Consider the following 22,504-nt stretch of genomic DNA (forward strand, 5'->3'; position numbering starts at 1 on the left):
GCATGTTATTATCATTCGCAAAGGTAACCCAGGGCTCAAACCCGGATCCCCAGCTCCAGGGGGAAAGCCTCTTGGGTGGTGAAGCAGGGCTGCAGGTGCATCTCTCTCTCTCCCCCTCTCAATTTCTCTTACTCTTAGCAAAAATAAAACGTTTTAAAAAGAAAAAAAAGGGACGCCGGGCAGTAGTACGATGGGTTAAGTGCACGTGGCACAAAGTGCAAGGACCGGTGTAAGGATCCCAGTTTGAGCCCCCGGCTCCCCACCTGCGGAGGGGGGGGTCACTTCACAAGTGGTGAAGCAGGTCTGAAGGTGCCTATCTTTCTCTCCCCCTCTCTCCATTTCTCTCTGTCCTATCCAACAACAGTAAGGGCAACAAAAATGGGGAAAATGGCCTCTAGGAGCAGTGGATTCCTAGTGTAGGCCCCGAGGCCCAGAAATAACCCTGGAGGCAAAAAAAAAAAATTCTTTAATACATCAACAATAAAAAACAAGGGCAACAAAAGGGGAAATAAATAAGTATTAAAAAAAAAAGAAGAAAAAAAGGATACAGGAGATAAAAATTAGCTCAAGAGATTCAAAAGGCCCACGCACGGTGAGGAAAAGGCCACACGTTTGTCTCCAGGCCCTAGAGGGGCCTTTGAAGAGGGGCTGACGTTCTCCACCTTGGACAGCTTCTCAGAGCCTCTCACAACCGCCCACTCCCCGCTGCACCCCTCAGAATCTGCCCTACCAGACGCCTGCAAGCCTGCGTTACCTTGTTTAGGAGTTTGATGTTGTTGGTCCACGTGGCCTTCACTCTGGGGGTGAAGGAGAAGGTCACCTCCTTGAAATATTTGTTGAGTAAGTCGGGGCACACCCGGAGGATGTTGACCACAAGCTCGGTCACCAGCTCATCGTCTGCGGCCGTTTTCAAGCCCAACAGGAAGTGCAGGAGCGTCAGGTTACCTCCTCTGCGAGTGAGGGGAGATGGGGGTCAGCGGGGAGATTCTGCCACATGCCTGGGGCCCCCCGAGAGGGCAACTGGGACTGACATAAACATTCCATCCTGGGGACTCTCCCTTGGAGCTCAGTGTGTGTGTGTGTGTGTGGTGTCTCCAGGGGCTGTGGACTGCTTGCCTCCATCGCCCCTCTACTGCTGAGAGGCTGGGAACGTCTCTACTTTGTCCTCCTCGCTGCTCCTCACCCCTTCTTTGACTTGAACAAAGCGAGCCACCAACTCTCCCTTTCTAACCCAGTCACCTGTGGCCTCTCTCACATGACTAAAAGGGAGAAATTACCACGGGTGAATCTGCTCTCACAACTTCATTTTCAGACTGTAGTCACCTGCTTCTTCCAAACACACATCAACAATTATACATATGTGTGGCCCAGGGGTGGTAGAGTGAAGATCTGGCTCTCTCTCCTTCTCTCTCTCTAACAAACAGAAAATGGTGATGTTGGGGATTAAACCTGTGACTTCAGAGCTTTAGGCATGGAAGTCTTTTGCTGAAGCAAGTATTATGCTCTCATGCTGAACTAGCTTCCTAGCCAAGACTGTATTCTTTCTTTCTTTCTCTCTCTCTTTCTTTCTTTCTTTCTCTCTGTCTTTCTCTCTTTCTTTCTTTCTTTCTTTCTTTCTCCTTTCCTTTTTTTTTTTTTTAATGTGCTAGGGAATGAACTCAGGTTTTATCGATCTGCAGTATCACCGTGTGGTATTCCTGGTCCAATTTTTAGTCTATATTTTCTGATAAAGAGGAAGAACAGTCAGGGGGCCAGGCGGTCGCGCAGTGGGTTAAGTGCACATGGCATGAAACCCAAGGACTGGCGTAAGGATCCCAGTTTGAGCCCCCGGCTCCCCACCTGCGGGGGGTGGGGGGGTGGAGGGGGTCACTTCACAAGCAGTGAAGCAGGTCTGCAGGTGTCTGTCTTTCTCTTCCCCTCTCTGTCTCCCTTCCTCTCTTGATTTTTTTTCTCTGTCCTCTCCAACAACATCAATGGCAACAATAATAACAACGACAAGGACAACAAAATGGGGGGGGAGTGCTCTAAGAACAGTGGATTCATAGTGCAGCCACCGAGCCCCAGCAATAACTCTGGAGGCAAAAAAAAAAGGGGGGGGGGGAAGAACAGTCAAAGAAGGAGAGACACCACAGCACACATCCACCTTCCTGGAATTCCTTCCTGCTGCTGTCCCTGGTATTCCCATGGTTGTAGGGCCTAACCCAGGACCTCAAGCTTCTGGAGGTGGGGAGTCATTTGAAGAGATGGACCACCTCCAGGAAGGCTAGCTCTCTTTGTGGGAAGCCATTTGAAACAAAGCAGCTTAAAAGGTCTGGTGTGCTGTCTGATCTTTGTTGTTTTTCACGTTACCTAGAACAGTGAAGCATCCGCCAAGAAAGCAAATTTGGCAATAACACTGGAATCATGTCATCTAAATTAAAGCGCTGGTCTCTTAAGGCAAAAATACACTTCTTTTCCTTAAAATATTATCACACGGGAGTCGGACAGTTGCACAGTGGGCTAAGCGCAGGTGGCACAAAGCACAAGGACCGGCGTAAGGATCCCGGTTCGAGTTCCCAGCTCCCCACCTGCAGGGGAGTCGCTTCACAGGCGGTGAAGCAGGTCTGCAGGTGTCTGTCTTTCTCTCCTCTTCTCTGTCTTCCCCTCCTCTCTCCATTTCTCTGTCCTATCCAACAACATCAAAAATAACTACAACAATAAAACAAGGACAACAAAAGGGAATAAATAAAAATTAAAATATATATATTATCATGCTTGACAGATTTGACTACACAAAAAAATAAACTTTTCTTCACGACACATGACACTATAAGCAAAGTCAAAACAATGAATTATTTTGGTAATTAGTCACACATAAAGCAAAGAAAGAGAAAAAAAGAAAGAAAAGGAAGTCGTTTGCATAACTATTTCATGATCTACTCCATCCAATAAAGACATCTTAAAAAAAACAAAGTAAAAGTTGCAGAAAGGGAAGAGCCAGGCAGGGATCTACACAGCTCAAGTCCTCAGGACTCTACCTGCTGCTCTCTGGGAAAAGATGCCTCTTCCCCTCAGCCTGACTCAGGGAGGTCTTGGCGTCCAGAGAAAACACAGCACGGGCCTCCCTAAGTGCCAGTCATGCTGATGGCTCAGGGTCCCCTCAAGACTTCTGTAACAGTAGCGATGTAACATGCATCTTCCGAAAACCGAATTAGCACATTTCTGATCAGAAAGCTAGCCTTTAGAAGTTTGAATTCTGGGACGAGCAGTGGTGTACCTGTCTGAGCACAGAAGTTACCTAGCACAAGGACCAGGGTTCGAGCTCCAGCCCTCCACCTGTGCGTGGGAGAGGAAGCTTCACAAGCGGTCTTTATATTCCCCTCTTTTATCTCCCTCTCCCCTCTTTATTTCTCTCTGTCCTATCTAATAAAAGAGGGGAAAAAAAGGAATGGGAAAACGTAAGGAAAGGTGGGTTCCCAATGCTGGCACCGAGCCCCAGCGATAACCCCGGTGGCAAAAAACCAACCAAGGCAGAATTTGAAATTCTGAGGCCATTCACCTCCGTGTGGCCATCAGATGATGATCCATTTGCTGACACACCTGAGGGAGGGAGGGAGGGAGGGCACATAGCAGGTCTTTGAAGCAGGGCGTTAGGGTAGATTACAAAAGTGAACAAGTTAGCTGTTGTGTTGTAAGCAGGAGTGGGCTTCTTCCCTTCCAGCTACCCAGTTCTGAAGGAATCCATCATCTCCTGACTGACTGAAACTAAACAAAACCATCAATGTCCTTATAAGAAACCACAGGATGTGTGGAAAAAAAAAAAAAATCAAGCGTCATTCATGATAAACTGGAAATATGATCTGTACTTTTATGGTCAAGTGAGGAGGGAAAAAAGCAATGCGGCTCACAGGATGCCATGCTGACTATTAACAAACAACAGAGAAGGCCAGACGGTGGGGCACCTGGTTAAGCGCACACAGTACTACATGCAAGGATACACACAAGGACTCGGGTTCCATCCCCGGCCCCCACCTGCGGGGGGGAAGCTTCATAAATGGTGAAGCAGGCCTGCAGGTGTCTATTTCTCTCTCTCTCTCTCTCTGTATCTCCCACTACTCTCTCAATTTCTCTATCCTATCGAATGGAAAAAAAAAAAAAGGCTGTCAGAAGCAGTGGATTAGTAGTGCTGGACTGAGTCCCAGTGACTGGAGGCAAAAGACAAAAACAAACAAATAAATAAAAACAAACATAAAAAGTGGCTAGGCAGTGGCACACCAGGTAGAGTATGCTGGGGACTTATGCAGATGCAGTCACATCTGCCAAGCTGTCCTCTCAGGCTCAGCCACTTCCCACGAGAGTTATACGGTATGGTATTCTCAAGTGCCTTTCCCAACCAGTCCTGTCCCGACATGTCACTCCTGGCTGTTGCCCTATAAAAAGCCCTCCTACTTCCGCCCCCCGCCCGGTTTTTTACCTCAGAGACGGAAGGGTGGTGCGCGTAGCGGGGGACGGCCATTTTTTGGCTAGCTCCACGTGGCCCGAACCGCTGAGTTCTGACCCAACCCTGAGGTACCCGCGTGAACAAAGAATTGTGTTCCCTCTTCGCTTTGGACCTCCCCTCTCTCTTTTCCGTGGCGCAGCACGACAAGAGTGCACATGTTACCATGCATAGGTTCAAGTGCCCTGTCCCCACTTGCGGGGGTGGAGGGTTAGCTTCACAGTCAATCAATGAAGCCGTGCTGTAGGTGTCTCTCTTTATCTCCCTCCCCCCTCAATTTTTCTGTCTCTTTCAAAAAAAAAAAAAAAAAAGTGTTGCCAGGAGCTGTGGATTTGTTGTTGTTGTTTGGAGCAGCAGATTTGTTGTACAGACACCAAATCCCAAAGATAACACTAGTGGCAAGTGAAAAAAAGAAAAAAAGAAAAAAGACAACACAGATAGGTATTAAAGTTACATGACTAGATAGTCTTTGAAGAGAGGGAAGGCTGTTTACTTGTTGTGAGTACCCACATGAGACCAGCGCTGCCGGTTCAAATCCAAGCCCTGTCACTTACAGAGTGGAGTCTGATTTCTTTTCTCTGTACTCCCACTGTTCTCCCATCTGCAAATCTGGGCTAACAGTGGTGTCCACTCTAGGACTCTGGTCAGGCCCGCGTTGGGACTTCTGTCTCTGGGAAGACGGGGAGGAAGACTTATTCCCAGGCCCAGTCAATATTCCACAGCAGCTCCCTGAGTGAGAGGCCCTGTGTCTGCGTCTAAGTCCAGCGCCACACCATGCGGGGCCTGGATGCCACCAACCAGCACGGCGTGAACAGGAGCGCTCTGGTGCTCCGAACGCTCCTTCTTAAGCTGTACCTGCCTGAGTCTAAGATTCTAGTTTTTTTTTTTTTTTTTTGTAATTCCAGTTCTCACCTGCTCTAGTCCCGCCATCCCGCCACTTACCAGGCTGCCCCTGCTGTCACAACTAAGGCGGCACCCACACGGGCTCCGCGAGGTGACGCGCCTTACCTGCCGGAGGTGCCCAGAGACGCGTCGTAGAAGTTGATCCCGTGTTTGAGCGAGCAGCAGAGGTCCATCAGGAAGCTGTGCACCAGCCCCCGCACCATGGCCTTCCCTGCATCTTCAGCGGGAGCCTGACAAGGAGAAGAAAGAGAAGAGAAGGAAAAAAAAAATCAGGGAGGCCAGGCGGTGGCGCACCTGGTTACGAGCACATAGTACTAAGCGCAAGGACCCGAGCGAGAATCCAGGTTCCAGTCCCTGGCTCCCCACCTGTGTGTGTGTGTCGGGGGGGGGGGGGGTCACTTCACAAGCAGTGAAGCAGGGCTGCAGGTGTCTATCTTTCTCCTTCTCTACCTCCTCCTCTTCTCTCAATTTCTCTCTGTCCTAGCCAATAGAATAGAAAAAATGGCCACCGGGAGCAGTGGATTCCTAGTGCTGGCATCAAACTCCAGTGATCACCCTCGAGGCAAAAAAAAAAAAAAAAATCAGCAACAACTCCAAGATCCTCAACCTTCGGCCAGAAGAGAGAGGAAACACTGTGGCCACATTCCTGATGACAATTAAAATAGGTTTTAAATGAGTAACTTGGTATCATTCCAGAAAACCAAACAGAAGCATCAAGGGGGGAAAAAAAAGCTCTTAAAGGCAAGCTTAAGCCTGTGTTTTTTAAACAAGTTCCAGAATGGTTTAATTTCTCCTGCCATTTGAAACAGAATTCCACATTTGGGAGTGTTTTTATGAAGCCCCTGAGGCGCCCTTGTAACAGGGCGTACAAAACATCTTCAAAAGATGAAAGGAAGTAAAAAAAAAAAAAAAAGAAAAAAGAAAAGAAAAGGCTTTGGTGGTAAATTACTACAGTTAGCAGGAAGTCTGAACATTTACTACTGTGGCCAAGCCCATGTTGAGAAATGCCGGGAGGAAAATAAAAATGAGAGTTAAAATGTGTATCGGCCTTGGGTCAGTGTGAGAACAACTGCTCTAGTTTGGCACTTCAGTAACTGCTGCAAAATAGCAGGGGAAAATCATGACGTATTTTTCTACACACACACACACAAAACTGGGAAGGAGATGGCAGGGCTCAGACCAGTGGCCTGCTGGCTGGATGGTGCCGGAGAAACGATGATGCCAGTCAGCGAAAGGGAGGTTGTGTCTCTCACACTGAGAATACAAGTTTGGGGCTAGGCAGGACGTCTGGCAGGGAGGGCAGAAAGCATGCTAGCATGAGCCCTGGGCTGCATCCCGGGCACATTCCAGCACCAAGGACAGAGACAGGTGGGGTTCCAAGAATGGTGAAACAGTGCCTTGGTGTGTCTGTCTGTCTCTCTCTCTCTCACACAAAAATAGACAACAGAGAAAATGGACCTTGTGGGGGCCTAGTGAGGGCGTACCTGATTAAGTACATAGGTTACCCTGAGCAAGGACCTAGGTTCAAGCCCCCACTTGCCCCCCAGCAGGGGGACACTTTAAGAGCAGTGAAGCAGGTCTGCAGTTCTCTCTCTTTTGCCTCTAGGGTTATTGCTGAGGCTCGGTGCCTGCACTGTGAATCCAACGTTCCTCCAGCTATTTTTTTTTTCCATTTTATTGGATATGGCAGACAGAAATTGAGAAAGATAAGGGATGACAGAGAGGGAGAAAGACAGACACCTGCAGACCTGCTTCATCACTTGTGAAGCGACCCCCCTGCAGGTGGAGAGCCAGGGGCTCGAACTGGGATCCTTACGTTTTTGTACTATGTGCATTTAACTCAGTGCGCACTGAACCCCAGCAATAACCCTGGAGGCAATAAAGAAAAACAGATAAAATTATAATATGGTCTCAGGATACCACAGAGAGGTAAAAATATATTACTGAAAAAAGAAAAAAAACAATAAAAGAAGAAAATCACATACCCAACGAGTAGACAGACACAGAAGTCCAAAGAAACACATCAGGTGAAGGGACTTTTTTTAAAAGAAGCAGTTGTGAGCTCAGACCCTTCTATCTCCCGGCTGGAGGGGCCCACCCTCAAGCTGAGGTCACCGGAAGTGCAAACGTGGCCGCACCTGGGCGTTTTCCAGGTCCACATCAACGACCCCGTTCCAGGCGTAGAGCTGGGCGATGTGGTTGAGCAGCTGCCCCGTGAAGAACCGCACCTTCTGGGTCTTGGTGATGCTCTTGTTGTGAACCACCTGCCGTCACGAAAACAAGTGAAACTCCTTCCAGCAGTTCCATTCCGGTTACCACAGTGTCTGCTGTTTGTCTTATGCCTTTCTCTGTGTGTCTCTGTCTCTCTCTCTCTCTCTGGTCATTATGAGACAAATGCAGGCTAACTGTAGAAATCTGACCAAAAGGGGACTGGGTGGCAGCACACCAGGTTAGATGCACACAGTGCGAAGCACAAGGACCCACAAGGATTCCGGTTCGAGCCCCCGACTCCCCACTTGCAGGGGGGGTGGTCACTTCATAAGTGGTGAAGCAGGTCTGCAGGTGTCTTTCTTTCTCCCCCCCTCTGCCTCCCTCCTTCCTCTCTCAATTTCTCTCTGTCCAACAACAGCAGCAGCAATAACAGCAGCAACAACAACAATGGGAAAAAAATGGCCACCAGGAGCAAAAACCCTGGAGGCAAAAAAAAAGAGAGAGCCGGGCAGTAGCACAACAGGTTAAGCGCACATGGCACGAAGTGCAAGGGCCGGTGTAAGGATCCCAGTTCAAGCCCCCAGCTCCCCACCTGCAGGGGGGGGTCGCTTTCCAAGCAGGGAAGCCAGGTCTGCAGGTGTCTATCGTGCTCTCCCCCGTCTCTGTCTTCCATTTCTCTCTGTCCTAGCCAACAACAGCAATAACAACAACAACAATGATAAACAACCAGGGCAACAAAAGGGAAAAAAGAGCCTCCAAGAGCAATGGATTCAAAGCGCAGGCACCGAGCCCCAGCAATAACCCTGGAGGCAAAAAAAAAAAAAAAAAAAAGGAAAGGAAAGGAAAGAAAAGAAAAGAAGAAAAAGAAGAGGGAGGAAAGGAGGAAAAATGGAATTCACCAGTGCACAAGCCACCCTAGCCAGCCTTTCAAGCTTCCTTTTCTCCCCTCCTTCCTGCACACTACAGACGTGTACAAATCGGGGCGAGGGTTTCATTCTGCTCTGCGATTGCGCTGACACAGTGCTCTGACTCTACCTCTTTGTCTGTGCAGCACAAGAGGAGCAGCCATCACCAAGACTTCCTTTGTGGAGTCACCTTTGCGGGACTCTCGTTCGTGAGGAGTCCCTGGAGTTGACCACACGCAGGCGCATGTCAGGAGGCGGTTTCTCAACTCTGCCCGTGACCCGGATGCTTGGTGGACAAGTTCTCGGTGCCACCCAAGACTACCTGCCCCCAGAGATTCTGGGCGATGTGACCCAAGTGTCTTGTGTTTTCAATATGCCATCAAGCTGCCCCCTGCCCTCAAACGTGGGAGCATATTGAAGAGGCTACACACACACACACACACACACACACACACACACACACACACACACACACACACACACTTTGTCAGAGCTGCTCCATCGGGGCTCTGACCCCTCTGGAAGATACTCGACTCAAAGCATCGTCACCGGCTTTGCACGTCACTCATCCGACAGGTTAACAGTTAATCGCTCGCCTGGGTGATATGTACTTTTGCCTTACACTCGACCACCCAGGCTCCAGCCTGGCCACCACAGCACTGAAGGAAGCTTTGCTGCTGTGCTGTCTCTCTCTTTCTCTCTCTCTCTGTCTTTATCTCAAAAACAAAGAAGAAAAAAAAGGTTAAGGTCTTGCTTAAGATCTTGCATCTTGGGAGTCGGGTGGTAGCGTAGCGGGTTAACCGCACTTGGCACAAAGAGCACGGAGCGGCAGAAGGAACCCAGTTCAAGCCCCCGGCTCCCCACCTGCAGAGGAGTCGCTTCACAAGCGGAGAAGCAGGAGTGCAGGTGTCTGTCTTTCTCTCCCCCTCCTCTCTTCATTTCTCTCTGCCCTGTCCAACAACAACAAAATCAGTAACTACAACAATAATAAACACTACAATAAAAACAACAACAAGGGCAACAAAAGGGAAAATAAAATAAAAATAAAACAAAATAATATAAAAAGATTTTGCATCTTGCCCCAGAGGGCAAGACTCTCAAACATAAGGCTCCAAGTTGGATCCCAGGAAGCCTGTGGAGGGCGCTGCCTGCATGCTACATACCTGCTATTGCACCCTCTTGTGGTGACAACCAGAAATGTCTCTGGACAGCGCCCCAGGGTGGACGAAAGCAAGCCAAGCTGGCGCACTGCTTTCTGAGTGTTCTGGTGTGAAATCTGCTGACGTAGGCCCCTAGTTCAGGGCCTCTGGACAGCTTTTCTGGTTAGGAGAGGCACAGAACTTCTTCTGCAGTTCACTGAAGGTGACTTGACATTAAAGACTTTTTCAACGAGTTTTAAATTTTCTTTCTTTCTTTCCATGGCAGAGGCAGAGAAATACCAAAGCACTGTTCAGCTCTGACTTACGGTGGTGCTGGGGACTGAACCTGGGACTAGGCAGTGGCATACCCAGTTGAGCACAGACATCACCATGTGCAAGGACCCAGGTTCAAGCCCCCGGCCCTCACTTGCAGGGGGAAAGCTTTACAAGTGGTGACCAAGGGCTGCAGGTGTCTCTCTGTCTCTCTCCCCTCCCCTCTCAATTTCCATCTATACTATCAAATAAAGTGGGGAAAAATAAGAAGAAATGACTGCCAGGAGTGGTGGGTTTGTGCACAGGCACCAAACCCTATTAATAACTTGTAATAAAAAATTTTTTTAAACAAACCGTGGACCTTAGACCCTCAGGCATGAGAGCCTTTTGCATAACCATTATGCTATCTCTCCAGGCCCCAATTTTTTATAAGATACGCTTAAGAGGCGGAACGCATCGACAGAAATAAACATACTGTTTGCCACCCGTGTAAATCAGGTATTAATTGACTTTTCCAACTCAGGACTAGGCCAGTGGTTTCTCACCAACAGCTTCTCCCTGTGGCTGTAGAAAGGGCAGCCCACCACTTCTTCCAGGATCCCCCCCTAAGATGCAGCTTTCATTCAACCTGCGGAACCACCCACTCTACCTCCCAAGGGACGACTGCTCTGGGGTCAGTCCTGCAGAAGTCTCCACAAGGCCTGGGGAGACAGGACAGTCAGTGGTCCTGCGAGACTTTCAGTGAGCCTGCGGCTCTGTGGTCCATGTTCTATCCTCACAGCTGAGCAGTGTTCTGGTTTAAACAGGGGAAGGAAGGAAGGAAGGAAGGAAGGAAGGAAGGAAGGAAGGAAGGAAGGAAAGAAGAGGGGGGAGGGAGGGAAGAAGGAAGGAAGGGAGGAATGAGCGAGCGAGCGAGCTCTGGACAAATCAAGTTACCCAAAACAAAAATCAATTGCCAAACGCCTACTTTGGTTTTCAGCGTGGAGAGCAAAAGACTGATGGTGGAGATCCGGTCTTCCTTTATGCCCGAGCTGAAAACACACGGAATAAATTCTGGAAGTGAAGAAATGCAGAACATTAGACTCAAAAATATTTTGAATGTGGAAGAAAACGTTACAGCTTAGATGACAGCAGACGACCGTTTTGCTTTTTTCATTACCCAAATTTGCAAAAGGAAATATGGAGAGAGAGAGAATGCTTTAAGGATGGGGAGCCAGCTTGACGAGCCAGAGCACCAGCCTTGCACGGCTAAAGCCCCAGAGGTGCCACGTTCGATTCCTCAGCACAGCCAGATACCACAGCTGAGTAGTGCTCTGGGCCCTCTCTCTCATAAAAGTCATTTCCTAAGTCCTTTAAAAAAAACAATTTTAGTCTTGAAAGTAAAGAAGGATTTAGGAGGTTGTTTTGATGTTGTTTCTGTAGTTCTGCTCAAGTCTCCTTCTCTCCCATTAGTGTCTGTGAAATCAACATAATACAAAGAGTTTACCAGCAGCCCGGGAGGGGTGACGCAGTGGACAAGCTGTTGGGACTCTCAAGCACTATTCCTTTGTGAAGCAGGTCTGCAGGTTGTCTTTCTCTCTCCCTATCTCTCCCTCCCTTCTCAATTTTTCTCTGTCCTATCTAATAAAAAGAGGGAAAAAAAAAAAAAGGAAGGAAGGAAGAAAAAGGGGCCACTAGGAACAGCAGATTCACAGTGCAGGCACCGAGCCCCAGCAACAAGCCTGGTGGTAATACGAATAAAGAATTTAAAACCCAGAGGACAGGGCCGACCGCTCGGTGTTTCAGAGCTGTGTTCCGCCTTGTGCTAAGTCCCCAGTGTGCTGGCCGAACCCCTGCTGGGGGTCAGCTGGGGAGAGTGACTTCCAGCTATCCGACAAACCCTCAGCTCCAGTCCTCAACTGTCTCCTGAGGACAGACGGCTAGGGCTGCTAGGGCTCAGCTTGACTGTTCTGGCTGTGGCCTGCCCTGCAGGGACGGTAACTGGTGCCCCCCACACCCTCCTGTAGTGCGGCCGAGCACCCCCAGACCCGCCATCAGTAGCTGTCTGAAGACGCCCCCAATCTTAGCAGTAGAAAGATGTTCGGCGTGGGACCTGGCCTGGCTGAGCTGTCTCTTCCCCAGCCACCTGCAGAGACCAGAGGGACACACTAGGGACTGTCCCCCACACCCTTCTCAAGCATCCCCCAGCAAGCAAGTTCTGCCAGGCGCTCAGGACTCCGTCCCAGGGGATGGCAGAACAAGGGCTGGAAACTCAACCACGCTGGGTAGTCGGCGCTCCCCTTTCTAGCAGCCCCCTGAGCTCCAGTCAGGCCACGGGGTCCCCCACACACCTCCAAACAAGTACTGCCTCAATCTCTTGATGCAAGTGACCCTGGGGACCAGGGGGTGGTATACCTGGTAGAGCGCACAGATGTTACCATGTGCAAGGACCGGGGTTCAAGCCTCCAGTCCCCACCTGGGGTGGGGGGTGGGGGGAGCTTTACGAGTGGTGCAGAAGTGCTGCAGACATGTTTCTCTATTCCCCCTACCCTCCTAATTTTTCTGTCTCTATCCTAAACAAATATATATTATTTATTCATTTAATTTATTATTGGATAGAGAGAAACTGAGGGGGGAGAGAGACAGACAGACACCTGCAGTCCTGCTTCACCACTTGTGAAGCTTCCCCCTGCAGGTAGGAATCAGGGGTTTGAACCTGGGTCCCTGTGCAGTGTAATGTCAGTGCTTAACTAAGTGTGCCACCGCCTGCCCTCCTCCCTCTTTGCTAGAAAAGTGTAAGTGATCCAGGGGCGGGTGGTGGCGCACCTGGTTGAGCACATATGTTACAATGCGCAAGGACCCGGTTCGAGCCCCTGGTCCCCACCTGCAGGGGGAATGCTTCGCCAAGTGGTGAAGCAGTGTTGCAGGTGTCTCTCTCTCTCCCTCTCTTATCACCCCCTTCCCTCTCGATTTCTGGCTGTCTCCATCCAGTAAATAAAATAGATGATAAAAAAAAAAATCATTAAAAAAAAAAAAAGCGTGAGTGATCCTAAAAGATAAAATGGTGCCAAGCTTTGAGGAAAGTGGTCACGAGGGTTGTTTTCCCTTTGTTTCCAGATACAGACAGAGAGGCAGAAGGGGGAGGAAAGAAGCCACAATGCCAAAGCTTCCTTCAGCACAGCGGCGGCCGAGCTCAAACCCTGGATGTGCAGATGGCAAAGCCTCAAAGGAGCCAGGTGAGCCATTCCGCCAGTTTAAGACAGAGTTTTTCGAGTCTGACTGGCGCTATTCTGATAACACCAGGCAGAGCCGGAACAGCAATTAGGCCTGACATGGTGACGTGTGATCACTGGGGGGGGGGGGGAGAGGCTGAGGCTCCATGTCTGTGCCCGTTCTGCAGCCACAGACCCAGACCCACCCTCGTTTACCCGCGTCTGACAAGTTGGAGCTGAGCCTGGGTTGGAGGCGCTGCTTGGCATCCCAGAGAGTAAGAGGACCGGTCCCGGGGCTGGCTGGCAAGCGGCAGAGCGGAGCTCAGGGTCACTGACCGGGGCTTCCTCCGCCTCCTGAGCTCAGCAAGCTGCACAGGCCGTGGGCTCAAAACGTGGATAAACAAGTAGAAGCCGAGAAGCAAAGGTTTTTCGAACACGACCGTGACCGGCTTCCAAGGGCTCCGCCGGGCGCCTACCTTTCACCTCCAGCACCTGCACGATGGTGCTGTCGTCGCCGGCGATGAGAAAGGCCAGGGCGAACTGGATGTAGGCCTGGCGGACGTCCTGTCCTCCCTGGGGGAGGAAACAGACCTCGTGTCACACGTGTCACCCTCACCTCCCCCCATACCCCCAAAATGCAGGTTCCCACGCATGTACCAGAGGTCACCCCGTTTTGTGTAGCCGGGGGACCCGGAATCTGAAGCGGTCATCTGCTTCTAGAAAGCAAGATTCTGGGGCTGGGCAGTGGCGCACACGTCACCATGAGCAAGGACCCGGGTTCATGCCACCCAGCCCCACCTGCAGGGGGGAAGCTTCATGAGTGGTGAAGCAGGGCTGCTGGTGGAGCCGGGGCCCAAACCTGGGACCTCTTGCTTGCAAAGCCTGTGCTGTCTCCTCTGCTCTCTCCCCAGCCGAATGGGTTTTTTTTCCCCCATCGCTTTCCCCCTCCACCTTCTTCTCCACTTTTCTTCTGTCAGGCTCCATTCTGATCACAAAAGCATGGCTGGAGGTGCCAAACAGGGAAGGTTTCTCTTTACAGCGCCCTCTGCTGCATGGCAGGGGGTTCCTGGCCCACACAGACACTGCCGCCTCCTCTCTCTTGCAGTGAAACAAGACTCCCGTGCTTTGTTAGGAAAAGCCTGTGAGGACGGACAGGCTGCTGCGATTCTGGATGAGACACCAGTGAGGTGGTGTCTGGGTTTTAGTGGGTGATGAATAAGTCATGAGTTCACCACACACACACACACACACACACACACACACACAGTCCACAGCGCTGTTCCCAGGACAGCAGTCTGCTCTGTCCCACGACAGTAGGTAGCCGTGGTAGCCTGATGGGGCCCAGCATTACAACCCTCTGACTAGTTTCCCTCTCAGTGTCAGGAAGGTCCGTCCACCTGTGTCGCCTTGTCCCTACTTCAGAGAGGCCCAAGGGGCTTTAACTTCAACACTGGAAAATGCTAACACAATGGGGCCAGCAAAATAGCTCACTCGCTCCCGCTTCAAAGGGATGTGCGTGACCCATGGTTTGAGCTTGCCCCCCTCGTTGAAGGAAGCTTCGGTGCTATGATATCTTTCTCTAGAGAGGGGACACACTGCCCAGCTGAAGCACCGGAAGCCTGCTCTCCTGCTCTCCACAGGCCTGCTGTCCCAGGAACGCAGTCAAATGCCAACGTTCACCTGGCCAAATGAGGCCGTCTTCTGCTAAGTACTAGCTGGAGCAGTTCCACAACGTTCCAAGTTATTTGTGGCCACAGAAGCAGTATAGAGAAGGAGGCCCGGCAGTGGCACACCAGGTTAAATGTACAGAGTACTAAGCACAAGTACCACCACAAGGATCCAGATCCACGCTCCTACCTTCCTACCTGCAAGGGGTGAAGCAGGTCTGCAGGTGTTCTCCCTCCCTCCGTCTCCTCCACTCTCGATTTCTCTGTTCTATTCAATAAAATGGGGGGAAAAAAAAAAACAAAAAACAAGGCCACCAGGAGATTTGCCGAACCCCAGTGATAACCCTGGAGGCAAAAAAAAAAAAAAAAAAAAAAAAAGGGGAGAGTATAGGGAAGCCAGGAAATGCCTTTCCATGCACACAGCCCTGGGTTCAAACCCCAGCACCACATAGGAGCACCAGAGACAGTAGAGGGAGAGCTCCATGGATGGTGGGATGATGCTGTGGTGTCTCTGTCTCCTCCCTCTCTCTCTCTCTCTCTCTCTCAAGAAGTAATGAAAAGCAGGGCCAGGTGGTGGCACACCTGGTTGAGCACACATGTTATAATGCACAAGGACCCAGGTTCGAGTCCCCGGTACCCACTTGCAGGGGGAAAGCTTCACAAGTGGCAAAGTAGGGCTACAGGTGTCTCTTTTTCTCTCTTCCTCTCTATCCCCCCTTTCCCTCTTGATTTCTGGTGTCTCCATCCAACAAACAAAGATAATGAAGTAATGAAAAGCAACTCTCTGCATGTGGGTGGGGGGGGGGCAAGATGGTTATCCAAACAGACTAACAAACTCTCAAGCCTGAGGCTCCAGGTCCTAGGTTCAATCCCAAACACTACAATCAGCTAGAGCTGAGCAGTGCTCTAGAAAAGAAAAGGAAAAAAAAAAAAAAGATAAAAGAAAATAATAACAAATTTGTGAGTTATGCATGCAAGGTCCTGGCACAACAACAGAGGAGGAAGAGGAGGAGAAGGAACAGTATCACGAATCAGGGCTCCAGAATCCAGTCCCCTGCTGTTCTGGACCCTCCCCTCATGCTGTAACAGAACAGGCACTGCTGAACAGACCCAGGGAAAGGTCACCTTGACTATGAAGTACGAACTGAGACAGCATTCGGCTTTCTCCTCTCGGTATCCACCCTGCATATCCCAGACAGCCCAAACTTCAGACCCCTGGCATTCTGAGAAACCAGGTAGGGGCCGGGCGGTGGCACACCCAATGGTTAACCACACATAGTACTAAGCACAGGACCTGTGCAAGGATCCGGGTTTGAGACCCCATTCCCCACCTGCAGGGGGTGTGGGGAGGGGTCACTTCATAAGCCATGAAGCATATCTGCAGGTGTTTATCTCTCTAAATTTCTCTCTGTCCTATCCAATAAAATAAATAAATAAGTAAATAAATAAATAGGGAAAATTGGCCACCAGGAGCAGTGGATTCATAGTGCAGGCACTGAGCCCCAGTGATAACCCTGGAAACCAAAAAAAAAAAAAAAAAAAGAGAGAGAGAGAGAAACCAGATGCCCAAGACCTTGCCCCCTGTGCCTGACCAGGAAGCCCTGGGCCTCCCCAGCCTCTTCCATCAAAGGCCAGGGGGCCACGCCCACTCCTCATTCCTCCCAACATGCCCCCAGACTTCACAGGGCTATTACCCAGGGAAAGGCAAAAAAAAAAAAAAAATGTGTCCCAAACTCTACAGCATGTTCTTCCAAAACAGGATCGAAAATAGACCAAAGCATATTTTGGTCAGACTGCACTTTGGCACAGGACTTGAACAACACTTCCTCTGGCTGGAAGGAATTGTTCACAGCCTGGCTCCTCGTCATGAGGCCTTAGTGCGCTCCAAACCTCTAGCACGCACTTACTCTTCAAAACTACTACCAGCGTCTGCAGTAACTAAAGGGCATGGGGGAGGGAAACAAAAGGCATCGGGATTGAGAGGTCCAAAACTCCAGAGGAGTCAGGCAGTAGCGCAGCGGGTTAAGCATACGTGGCCACGCAAAGCACAAGGACCGGCATAAGGATCCCAGTTCGAGCCCTATCTCCCCACCTGCAGGGGAGTCCCTTCTCGGATGGTGAAGCAGGTCTGCAGGTGCCTATCTTTCTCTCCCCCTTTCTGTCTTTCCCTCCTCTCTCCATTTCTCTCTGTCCTATCCAACAATGACAACATCAATAACAACAACAATAACTACAACAATAAAACAAGGGCAACAAAAGGAAAAAATAAATATTAAAAAAAAAAAACTCCAGAGAATCTCAAGCGATGTGCAGAGCATGTCGAGCAAATAGTCTGTGGCTCTCGTCTCGGTTCCGATTTGAGCCACAAAGCAGAAAAGCACGTGTGGGACAGGAAGACTGAGGCTGGAGTGGGCAGCAGACGGTCTGAGAGATTAGCAACAGAATGGGTGCAGTAACGGGGCTGAGGGTCTGTTTTCTGAAACAAAGAAAGTCTTTGTGTGTGTGTAGAGAGAGATTCACACTGAAATGTTTATAATGAGAAAGGTTTACAGGTCAAATTTGCTGCAAGAGTGCCCCTTCACACACACACACACACACACACACACACACACACACACACACACACATGCTGAGATGCTGGCTGGTGTGATGGTGGTGGTTATAGGTGGTTGACAGCTATGCTGCGGGCCCTGGTGGCATCTGTTTCAAAAACTAATGCAGAAGAACCACTTTGGGCATCTTGTGAAAGAGTCCAGGCACGAGGCTGTACAGGGCCGCATGAAAGTCAGAGCGCTTTGGCCTGGGAGGTGGCGCGGTGGACACAGCACTGGACTCTGAAGCAGGAGGTCCTACGTTTGGTCTCTGGCAGAGTCATGCACGGGCTGGCTCTTTCTCTCTCTCTCTCTCTCAATAATAAATAAAAATCTTACAAAAATAGAAGAGAGGAGGAAAAGAAGAGAATGGAGATCACTTTGGTTGAAATAACAATTCCCACTACACAGCGGCAGGGGGGGTGTGTTAACTGGCCAAGACCCTGAGATGAAGGGGGAGTGCGGCCTGTAGTTGGGGTCCGGGCAGGGGCCACGCCTCGTGTCTCAGCCGGTGGCCCGGTGACTGCTGGCCAGGCTGGATAACGCCGAGAGGCAGGGCAGTAACGATCCGAAGGACAACCACCACTAAGCAGGACCAAAAAGGCGTGATGTTTGACCAAGTGTGCCAACAGCACCCACATCCGGTCAGAAATGCTCAGAGAGCCACACCAGGAGCCGCGACTCACTGGGAGGGAGTGGTTGACACATTAAAGAGCCAGAGAGTCAGTGAGTACCAGGAGGAGCTGCAATCTGCTTCCTCAGAGAACACCGTGTCGGAATTCCCAGCAAAGCCTCAACACAGGGGCAGCTTCAGAGAGCCACAAAGGCTACGGGTTCCATCCCAGACACCGCTCTGTGCCAGAGCCGAGCAGTGGTCTGACACTCTCTCCCTCTCTCCCCTCACCTCTCCTTCTCTATAAAGTAAATAACCTCTTTACTTATTTATTTGCACCAGAGCACTGCTCATCTCTGGCTTATGGGGGTACGGGGACTGAGCCTGGGGCTTCGGGGGCTCTGGTGTGAAAGTCTCTTTGCAGAGCCATTATGTTACCTCCCCCATCCAATAAGGGCGCGGGGGTGGGGGTGGTCTCACAAGCAAAGAGACTGGGAACAGGACACCCTACAAGGTTGACACCACAAGGAACAGGGAGAGAATTTCTTGTTGAAAATGTTGACAGGCTAAGACATCCTCACAGGTCAGGGAGGCCCCGTGACGCTTGGCCCCAGAGACACTGTCCTCGGGTGGCCCTGTCCCTCGGCCTCTGCCAGGTGATGTAGCCAACCAGGAGAGAGGCCCTCCTCACAGGCTGGGGTCGCTGCCAGGGCCTGAGTGTCCCCACACAGGGCCCCTACTCCGCGTCCATGAGGACTCAGCTGGGAGTGGGGGGCTCAATCCTGACGGCCCTCCGAGGGGCAGGAAAGCACACATGGAGGCCGAGACGTGCAGAGGCCCTCACCTTGGAATCCCTCTTGTTCGCCAGGCTGTACAAGGTCTTTTTATTCAGGTCGAAGAGGCTGGAGACGTCCCTGGCGGCCTCGGGGCCCTGTGTCACCATGGCGGCCATCAGGTTCAGGCAGGCTCGGGCCATCCTGTGTGGGGATGGAGAGGCCATCAGATCAGGCATGTTGTGAGGGGCACACATGCAAAGTCTCCTCACCCAGAAGCCGGTGGCACGGCTGTGCTCTGCTAGCCCCTGACCAGAAAGAGGTGGGTTCGAGCCCCCGGCCCCCACCTGCAGAGGGGAAGCTTCATGAGCGGTGAAGCGAGGCTGTAGGTGGCTCTCTAGCTCTCTCGCCCTTCACAATTTCTCCCTGTCCTATCAAAGAAAAAAAAAATGGCCGCGAGGAGCAGTGGCTTCATTGTGCAGGCACAGAGCCCCAGTAATAGTCCCAATGGCAATAAACATAAAATTAACAAATAAACAGGGAGTCGGGCGGTAGCGCAGCGGGTTAAGCATAAGTGGCACAAAGCGCAAGGACTGGCCTAAGGATCTCAGTTCGAGGCCCCCGGCTCCCCACCTGCAGGGGAATCGCTTCACAGGAGGTGAAGTAGGTCTTCAGGTCTCTGTCTTTCTCTCCCCGTCTTCCCCTCCTCTCTCCATTTCCCTCTGTCCTATCCAACAACGACGACAACAACAACGACAACAACAACAACAACTCCAACAGCAAAAATAGAAAAAAAAAAAGGGGGTGGCAACAAACGGAAAAATAAATATATAAAAAACAACAAATAAATGATAAGATTTTAAAGTCCTAAAAAAAAAATTCATGAAGTTAAGACACTGGGTCTGAAGAGGACATAAGCACACAAAACACAAGCTACAATGAAGAGGGATGAGGGCTAGGTGACCCAACAGGGTGGCACACGTGACCATGTGCGAGGTCCGGGGTTTGAGTCCCCAGCCCACCACAGTGGAAGCACCATGCAAAGCGGTGCTCTCCCCCACCTCTCTCTCTCTCTCTCTGAGATTTTAAAAAGGAGTCTGCAGGGAGCAGAGGGATTTTGGAGGCCTGAAGCCCTAGGAAAAACCCTGGCGGCAAGGAAAAAAACAAACAGAGGACAGACAAGAGGAAAAGCCGCCTGCCACCCCTGCCATTGCGGGACACAGAGGGAAGGTCTCTGCTGAGTGACTCCTAGATACCAGTCTGCGGCTGCCGCCAAGCCCGCGGCTGACTTAGCACCTGCTCCCTTCTGGGAGGACAGCACTGAAGGGGGGAGTTGGGCCGAGGTCAGACGCCCCATGGGATGGCTCCGTCGTCCTGTGCGGGCTGCTGCCAGGTGAGCTGAAGGCAGGCGCAGCCCAGGCTAGTCCCGCCTGTGGAAGGTGGGAGACTCACTTGTAACCGGAGGCGTACAGGGACTCACAGAGGAGCTTCATGTGGTTATTCAAGAACTTCTTCACGATGTTGGTTCCCACCGTGTGGAAATGGGAAAGGTCGCTTGCCGTCCGCAGTAATATGGCCTCGAACGCTTGGAATAGCGGTAGCACCTGCAAAGGCAAAGTTAAAACACTCGTTTCTCCTCCTCCTCCTGTCTTAGCCACAGGCACCTGCAGGTCTAGAGCCTCCGACTTGCACAGTTCAGCAATTCTAGCGCCTGAGTGGAGGTAGGAAGGAGGCAGCTTGGCGGGCCGACCTGCCAGCCCCTGGGATCTGGAATTATTGGGTTATTAGAAAAGTCATGATGCCTTTTTTTCTTTTTCTCAAAAAGATTTCATTTATTCATAAGAAAGACAGGAGGAGAAAGAATCAGACATCACTCTGGTACATGTGCTACCGGGGATTGAACTTGGGACCTCATGCTTGAGAGTCCAATGCCTTATCCACTGTGCCACCTCCCAGATAACTCATGATGCCTTTTCCATGGGGGGGGGGGATATATATATATACATCATGGCTTTTCCAACAGCCCAATAGTCAGAGCCCAGCTACGGACAAAACAACTGACGTTACAGCAGTGCAAAATGAAGTGGAGAGGGAGCTTCCGTCTATGACTGTGCCTCTTGCTGCAGCCATGGCCTGGCCCAGCAGCGACTTGGTGATGTGACCCTGATACTTGCTCTTTCTTTCTTTCTTTTTTTTGTTTTGGTTACTGCCACCAGGGTTACTGCTAGGGCTCAGTGCCTGCACTATGAATCCTCTGCTGATGATGGCCATTTTCTTTTTCTTTCTTTCTCTCTCTCTCTTTTTTTCTTTCTTCTTCTATTATATATAATAGGATGGAGACATTGAGAAAGGGGAAAAAAAAAACAAACCACACACCTGCAAACCGGCCTCACTGATATGAAGCTTCCCCCCACAGGTGGGGAGCAGGGGCTCGAACCCGGGTCCTGCTATGCCGCATGGTGTTATGTGCACACAAGAGGGTGTGCCACCGCTTGGACCCGCTAATATTCCAGCAGGTGTGTTAAGACCCCAGACTTTGAGTCTTACTGGAAACAGAAAATCGTGGTCAAGTGCACTCAGCGTGAACAGAGATTTAACCAGATTCCTTCTCTTCAAACAAACCACATGGGAGCCAAGGGCACTGAGATTCGGACTCTCTGGGCCCCACAGCCAAGCAGGCAGCTCAGCTGCAGAGCGCAGGACTTGCATATGAGGCCCCAGCTTAGCTCTCTGGGCCCTCACTCATGAAATTAACAAACAAGAAAAAAACAAAAATGAAACAAACAGGAGGTGGAGGTGGTCAAAGAAGTCACTTGTACAGTTCTCTGTGTTGCCATGTGAGACCCAGGTTCAAGTTCAGCCCCCAGTGCACTGAAGGAAGCTTTGGCGCTGTGGTCTCTTTCACTCTCTCTCAGCCTCCTTTCTTCTCTATCTGAAAATAAATAAATACAGCTTGGCGGGAGGGGGACCAGGTGCAGCCGGCTGAGCACACATATCACAATGTGCAATGACCCAGGTTCAAGTCCCTGGTCCCCATCTGCAGGAGGGAAGCTTCATGAGCAGTGAAGCAGGGCTGCGGGTGTGTCTTTTCATTTCCCCCTTCCCTCTTGATTTCTCTAATAGATAATAAATAAAATATAAAGAAAAACAAACAAATAGAAACAAAAAATAGGGTTAAGTGCAGGTGGCGCAAAGCGCAAAGATTGGCGTAAGGATCCCGGTTCGAGCCCTTGGCTCCCCACCTGCAGGGGAGTCGCTTCACAGGCGGTGAAGCAGGTCTGCAGGTGTCTGTCTTTCTCTCCCCCTCTCTGTCTTCCCCTACTCTCTCCATTTTGCTCTGTCCTATCCAACAACAATAATAATAACTACAACAATAAAACAACAAGGGCCACAAAAGGGAATTAAGTAAATATTAAAATAATAAACACACACAAAAAAAAAAATTAAAAAAAAAAAAAGGAAACCATGATGGTTCCTTCTGGCATTATCCACCCATAAGGAGCTAACACTGGAGCCATGTGCTGGTGTGCTCAACAGAGGACCTGGGTTCAAGTCCTGTACCCACCCCCACCTGCAGGGAGGAAGCTTCAAGAGCAATGCCACAGGTATCTCTCCTCTCTCCTTCCGTCTAACTTGCACTTTCTATTTCTCTGTCTCACCCTCTACCAGAAAGAAGGAAAAACGAAGAAAATGGAGATGGTGTAGCTTCGTGTAGGCACAGTGCCCCAGTGACAACCCTGGTGGCAAAAAAAAATAAAAAT

The 22,504-nt window shown here is 50.5% G+C and overlaps 1 protein-coding gene across 2 annotated transcripts in view; it reads right to left on the minus strand.

Moving 5' to 3' along the window:
- The window catches only part of URB1 (URB1 ribosome biogenesis homolog), a 66,202-nt gene that overhangs the window by 39,587 nt on the left and 4,111 nt on the right, over positions 1 to 22,504 (minus strand). The window contains exons 3-9 of one of the 2 annotated variants that reach the window (XM_060198596.1): positions 20,196 to 20,347; positions 18,815 to 18,947; positions 13,576 to 13,672; positions 10,876 to 10,961; positions 7,519 to 7,644; positions 5,486 to 5,610; positions 755 to 950 (exon numbers count right to left, since the gene is read on the minus strand). In XM_060198596.1, coding sequence (XP_060054579.1) covers positions 755 to 950; positions 5,486 to 5,610; positions 7,519 to 7,644; positions 10,876 to 10,961; positions 13,576 to 13,672; positions 18,815 to 18,947; positions 20,196 to 20,347 — 915 coding nt within the window. Of the gene's footprint in view, positions 1 to 754; positions 951 to 5,485; positions 5,611 to 7,518; positions 7,645 to 10,875; positions 10,962 to 13,575; positions 13,673 to 18,814; positions 18,948 to 20,195; positions 20,348 to 22,504 lie in introns of those variants that run through there. The other variant, XM_060198597.1, reaches the window with a different exon arrangement.

Source organism: Erinaceus europaeus, chromosome 9 (genome assembly GCF_950295315.1).
Source record: "Erinaceus europaeus chromosome 9, mEriEur2.1, whole genome shotgun sequence".
In the NCBI taxonomy this organism is placed as follows: domain Eukaryota; kingdom Metazoa; phylum Chordata; class Mammalia; order Eulipotyphla; family Erinaceidae; genus Erinaceus; species Erinaceus europaeus.